This window comes from Anarrhichthys ocellatus, unplaced genomic scaffold (assembly GCF_004355925.1).
Source record: "Anarrhichthys ocellatus isolate YVR2014 unplaced genomic scaffold, GSC_Weel_1.0 scaffold25, whole genome shotgun sequence".
In the NCBI taxonomy this organism is placed as follows: domain Eukaryota; kingdom Metazoa; phylum Chordata; class Actinopteri; order Perciformes; family Anarhichadidae; genus Anarrhichthys; species Anarrhichthys ocellatus.
In genome coordinates this window covers 4,743,992-4,750,256 of record NW_022280055.1, presented here as the reverse complement: position 1 = coordinate 4,750,256, position 6,265 = coordinate 4,743,992, and the positions used below count along the sequence as shown (strand labels likewise).

At 40.1% G+C, this 6,265-nt stretch overlaps 2 protein-coding genes across 8 annotated transcripts in view; both read left to right on the top strand.

Annotated features, from left to right (window-relative positions):
* LOC116391142 (poly(A) polymerase beta-like) overlaps positions 1–379 on the top strand; it is a 6,333-nt gene extending 5,954 nt beyond the window's left edge. Inside the window, exon 18 of the mRNA XM_031861424.1 lies at positions 348–379. Coding sequence (XP_031717284.1) covers positions 348–360 — 13 coding nt within the window. The 3' untranslated portion in view covers positions 361–379. The remainder of the gene's footprint in view (positions 1–347) is intronic.
* Positions 380–957: 578 nt separating this feature from the next.
* mpv17 (mitochondrial inner membrane protein MPV17) overlaps positions 958–6,265 on the top strand; it is a 22,490-nt gene continuing 17,182 nt past the window's right edge. For 3 of the 7 annotated variants that reach the window (XR_004213228.1, XR_004213229.1, XM_031861605.1), the window contains exons 1-5: positions 962–1,353; positions 1,975–2,055; positions 3,481–3,596; positions 4,432–4,524; positions 6,052–6,147. Coding sequence is in view for 4 of the 7 variants with exons in the window: in XM_031861605.1 (XP_031717465.1) it covers positions 1,983–2,055; positions 3,481–3,596; positions 4,432–4,524; positions 6,052–6,147 (378 nt within the window). In the remaining 3 variants the exon portion in view is untranslated. Of the gene's footprint in view, positions 1,354–1,974; positions 2,056–3,480; positions 3,597–4,431; positions 4,525–6,051; positions 6,148–6,265 lie in introns of all 7 variants that reach the window. The other 4 variants (XR_004213227.1, XM_031861603.1, XM_031861604.1 and 1 more) reach the window with 3 other exon arrangements.

The following is a 6,265-nucleotide window of genomic DNA, read 5'->3' as shown; positions in this document are numbered from 1 at the left end:
ATATGTACATGAGATCCTAGTTCTACATGATACAGTCCTCCATGACACATGTACATAAGATCCAAGTTCTACTTCATATAGTCCTCCATGACATACGTACATGAGATCCTAGTTCTACCAGTGATAGTAGATCACTGGAAACGTTGATAGTTATAAAAGTTCCAAAGTTGACCACTTTATTCGTCAAAGTTATAATGAAATTAAATAGTTAGTGTTGTAGCTTATCTTTACCTACATACAATTTTTATGGCACCCAAGGGTGACCTTTTGAGGGAAAAGGGTGTCACATGCTACTCAATGAACGTGTACGTTTTAACAACCTTTTTATCTTCTCATATCTCTTACAGCAAACGTAACTGAGGCAGCTGCTGATCAAGAGGGACAACTGCATCCTCACCCTCCATCAACAACCATTTTTTTGTTGATGTTTGTTTGGGGTCAGACTTCTTGCAGCCCCTCTCTTTTGAAAGAGGGGATGGAGATGATACCAGTGATCCCAGCTTGAACATAATAAAACAGGCTAATAATAGATATTTTGTTGTTGTAAGTTATGTGGAGAACATTTCCACCACAGGAGGTCATTAATGATGCATCTTCAATCACATGCAAAAAAAGAATACTCTGTTCTTCAAACCATCCAAGGTCTTCTACAAGAGCTAATGCTCACTTTTCAGGAGGACAGACAATCGCCATTAAGCTCACTACAGTGTCTTAACTATCAGCCATTGGTCACGTGTTTTTTTGGCCCTGTACCGGGGTTTACCAAAGGAGGGCAGCAGATTTCAATATTTGTTGTTTACAGCGGAAATGACACACACTGCAGCCTTAATGCTGCCTTCTGTGATTGTAGGAAATAATAGCTTTTAGGAGCAAGAGTAGAGTTAAAAGGTGGACATTTTTTGCATTGAAGCCAAACGAAGTGGCAATAAAACTACCGTTATGTTTTTACTCCATCTTCTGTTAATTCAATGTCCAAAAGACAATTCTAGACTATCTGCTTAGTATGCACTTGCCAAGGATTACACTTTCAACTAAATCAATTCAAATATTGACATTACCTGACCGAGCAGTAACATCTTTGTGCAACAGTTTTTAATCGATTTTAAAGTATCTTAGCAGAAAGTGATTTATATTTAGCTTCAACACAAATCATTTAAGAGCCTCCTAATTTAGCTCTTTACTTAAGTAATTCCTGATATAATTTACAACGAAGTGAATGTGCTTGTCTGCAGTACTTGTGTAACCTAGAACTCACAATTCGGACCCGATGCAGACACGTGAAGGCATCATCAGCAGCTCACCCGGTGGAGCCGGGGCTCACGTGCACATTTGACTTACATTGACTGTAATGTAGTGAGTATTAATACACGTTGAAGTTGTGTTTCGTGCGGTGATAGTTGTGTTTGTAAGCAGTAGCAGCTCTTGAACATTTAAAGAAATGAATACCGTTAGAAGTTATTTTGATTCACTCGTTGTTACGGACTTTAAGCTAGTTAGCAACAACCTGGATAAACGCAGTCAACGTTAATTGACGTTGCTGCTAAATGCTGCTAATATTTACTTGTAACGTTACCTCTAGCCAGAACGAGACCGGACATTACGACGAACCGAGTTTAAATAAGTGACATTAAAGTTGTCTTGGTTGTTTCCGTTGTTGTTTGTATCTATCACAACCTGTTTTATGTTTTAACTTTATTATTTGAAGCCACTCTTCAATTCAGCGTTGACTCTTAATTACGCTTAATTACAAACTAACTTTATATTACAATGTCTCCGTTTCATCCAGTGGAGGGTGTTCGGTAGCAGTTTTTACAACTTGAACTAATCGACCAGCCGTAATTGACCATATCGCGGAGCTTATCAGCGGGGTGGCTTGGTTTTGAGTCACATTGCCTCCCTGACGGTGGGCGGGTTACTGGACAACATCACGTTTTTGCAGCATCCCTTTTCATGATTTCTTCTTGTTCTTCCTAGCAGGGAGAATGGCGGGCCTGTGGAGATCCTACCAAGTGTTGATGACCAAATACCCCTGGACAGTACAGTTAGTGACCGCTGGTAGGAATACTACATATATACTGCATAACTTAAAGTGCCAAAAGTCAAGCACTCAATATGCACAATGGCTCATTTCAGACTATTAGATATTATAATGCTGGATTAATATTATGGATACAGTCATTGTTGTCGTTTTTATATTTTGTATTAATCATCTAAATCTGCAAAGTTATATTTGCCTCTGAAACATGGGGCCTAACATTTTAACTGCTGGACCTTTGCTCCAGTTTCAGAATCAACAAAGAGAGGCCTTCGAACTGAGTGACCACCATTTTTTTTGTGTGTGTGTGTGTTCACCTTGTAACGTAACTGTATTTAGAGCTTCATCAGACAAGTTAAGCAATTATAAAATGCCTATTTTGGCTCTCTTAACTTGTGAGCTTTTGTCAATGGAGTCACTTTACACAAGATGTGTTTTCTATCAACAAAACGTATGCAATCAGAATAACTTGATGCCATAATCATATAACTTAAGTTTTCACACAAATAATAAAAAGATTCATTAATGATGAAAATAACTGCTTTTCGGTAGAAGCTGCAACAACAGCTTTTTAGGATGTGAGAAGGGAAGCGTATAGCTCAGGCAGTTTTCCCAAACAGCTTGAGGGTAACGCTCTCAAAAATCGGAGCTCTTGACCTTTGACCCTTTTTGTCCAAACATTCCCAGAAATTCCAAAAGTGACTTTCCTCTAAAAGTCAGCGATATGAAGGGCCACATGCAGAAAAGCACGTCAGACCTGTCGTGTGTCTATTAATCTGACCACAGCCGAACATGACATCGCTGCAAAATGTAACACTTCCTGTGTTCCAAACATCTGAGCAGGTGTTTAAATGTTCATGTTTGAAGAAAATGGATTTTAGTATTTCATCGCAGTGCTGTTTAATCACCACTAGATGGAGGCAGCGCTCCCCATCTGTCTGAAGCCCATCATCAACCAGAGGCGATAGAGTTTAAATGAAATATGTCAAAACTGTAAGACCTACTATTAGTAGTAGTAGTGGAATGTAACAAAGTACATGTACTTGAGTACAATTTTTGAGGTACTTTTTTTTTTTTACAGGAATTATAAAAGAAATAAACTGACTCTCACAATATTGCTGTTTAAAGAATAAGATAAAGAGATTACTGTCATTTTTGGTCCCATTTTAATAGTTTTAAATATTTTTTGATTTTCAATACAACAGTGTGAATCGCAACTATTTTGGCAAAAATAAACGGACCTAAAGTGAATTTATATTATATAACAGTTTTTGTCACCTGACTGCTTGTATTTATGGTCTAAATAAGACCTGAATACAGATGAACAGATTCTCTTGTAGCTGCAGAGAAAATATGTGAAAAATATATAAAACACCGTCTCCATTTGTACATTTGTGTCGCCGCTGTGCTCAGACACGGTATCTGTCTCCCTGTTTGTCCTCCAGGATCTCTGATGGGCGTCGGTGATGTCATCGCCCAACAGCTGATTGAGAGAAGAGGATTGGCTCATCACAACGTGCGGCGCACGGCCAAGATGATGAGCATTGGTTTCTTCTTCGTGGTAAGCGTCCCCTGGACTCTTGTCGTTTGTATAAACACATAAATAAATTTAAAAAAGTGTTGGTGTGGCAAGTTTTGTGAGGATTTGATTGATTTTATTCCGTCATAAACAACATGCATGATTTAACACGCTTGTCCACATGTACACAAAACAAGTAAAGTTAAATAAAGTGCAAAATAGTATAATAACAAGATATGTGATTTTTTTATTGTGGCTGTTTATCGGATATGAGAAAGCAAATCTAAATTAAGCTATTAATGGTAAAAAAAGAAAGTTATATTCTTAAACTGTAAAGCGCCCCGGGATTGAACCGTCAACCTTGACCACCAGCCCCGCAGCCACAGCCGCCCAACATCTAACAGCATCAAAAATCCCTTTTATAGATGACACGCTAACGTGCTCATCCATGTTGCCCAGTGTTTCTTCGTGCCTTTTGTATGTTTGTGAATTCAAGTTTATGTCCATGATCGTCTTATGTTCGGCCAATCGGCTGCCTCGTCCTTATTATGGAGTAATTATGGAGAGAAGACGTACAGAGGTTTGTCGCTATAGACGGCTCTTCAATCACGCACAGGATTTGTGTTGCATTAAGACATGTTTTGCTCTTTCATCTGGAAGGTAACGACTGTCTCATAAGTCATACGTCATGGATCAGACTTCCTCACATGAATAATACACGTTTAGTGGCTCAAATTCAATCAATGTGCAGTCTGCATGCAGACACTACAGTTCAGAGCGATGCGATGGACAGAAAGCCCCTGAGGTTTCTTTAGTGTGAAGGTTTAGCGCTAGAGAATAAGTTAATCATCATTTCTTTTTGTTTTTTACAACTAAGGGTCCAGTAATCGGCAGTTGGTACAAAGTTCTGGACCGACTGGTGGTTGGAGGAACGAAAAGTGCCGCCATGAAGAAAATGCTGGTCGACCAGGTGAGAACAGCATCCCTCTCTCCTTCTACTGCTACTAACTGTTGCTGTTCATGGTTCACACGGGTCCTTGAAGTTTGAGTTTGAAGGCCTTAAAATAAAATAGAGAAAGTGCTTGAACTTATTTATTTAATTTAGTTCTTTTGATGCTCACACAATCAATCCTCTCTCTCTCTGTCCTTTTTTAAATGTTGTCTGTGAGCTTCTGTGAAGCCTGCTAGTTCTAATTATAGAACTTGTCATTGTGGTAACAGTAATTAGCCTTGATCTAAACGTCTAAACTGAGCCGTGCTGGGTCCTTGACTTCGATGTTTAAGGTGTGGGAGCGCCGGTCAGGAGCATGGCGAATGAACAGAAGTGGTTTCAGCAAGCAAAGAAACAAAGTGGACACGAGCTCAAAGATACACCCATACCACTGTGAGTCTTCAGCTCAGGCTCCGCTCATTGATTGGGCCTAACGGGGCGGATGAGGCCGGACCACAGGGACACAATTTCCTCACATCAGGCTGACGGACGTCTCTTTGTCGGGAAGGAACTGTCAAATTCTCTCACAGAGGGCTGTGCAGTTTCTCCACTCTGCCCTCTGGTGTTTCATTCAATCAAACGGCAGCAGATTAAAAAACAACCACTGCAGAACAAGACTTCGGAGCTTTCAAATCTCTCCTCTCTACTGAAGCAAAGGGTCCACTCCTTCGCTGGAGTAGTTATGTGTGCGCCGCTCCCTCGGCCTCAGCGATGACTGAAGTGCCATTGAGAGATTTAAGGCGGTCTATGTGCTTCAGATCCACAAAAAGGATTTATTTTCTTTGACCTGATCCACAAAAACATTTTGTTTGGTTTGTTAAAATCCCAACTAAAGTCTCTCAGTTCATGAGGGGGTGAAACAAATCTGCCCCACATTATTTTTCTCTAAAATGAAGACGGATTCAGCAACTACTTTCCAGAACACCGTGAACTATCTTTGTAATACAGGAAAAACACCACCGTGTTGGTCCAGTGTGAAATTCGGGAGCAGAGACTCCACGAGTGGAAGCGTCCAAAGACCAAACATGTACCATCACTGTATGGAGGCAAATGTAGCTTCACAGGAATGTTATTCACAAGTTCGACAGGTTATCTTTAATAACATTTTGTTTTGACTTTTAAAGATTTACAGTAGATCAATAATTAACATGTACGGTAAATTTCCCGTTAAAACAAAAGTAAAGCTGTAAGACGCCAACATCAATAACCTGATGCACCAATCAAACAAACTGTTCGAGCGTTTTTAGCATCTTACACTCACACATGTTTGCACATCTTCTGAGCTCAACCAGCTTTAACAAATTAGATTTTCTTACATTTAGTATAAACGGTACCGATTGGAAATGACAATTTCTATTAAATTTCTATATTTCTATATATGCCACCAATTAATAGACTTTAACTCCAGGTGCCAAGTATTTAACCATCACCGAGGTGATGTTTTTATTGTTTTTTTTTGCTTTCTTTTCTGAAGTTGGCTTCCTCTTCTTATTTCCTGTGTCCTAGTTGTGCTTCGCTCCGTGTTTCCTGGGAGCCTTCCTCGGTATCTCCGGTGCTCTGAACGGACTGACGGCGGAGGAGAACGTCACCAAGCTCAAGAGGGTGAGTTTAGCTTCATTTCACAGAAGCGTAACTCCCTCCGCCTCGCAGCTTCCGGTCCTCACAGCCACAAGGTGTGTGTGTGTGTGTGTGTGTGTGTGTGTGTGTGTGTGTGTGTGTG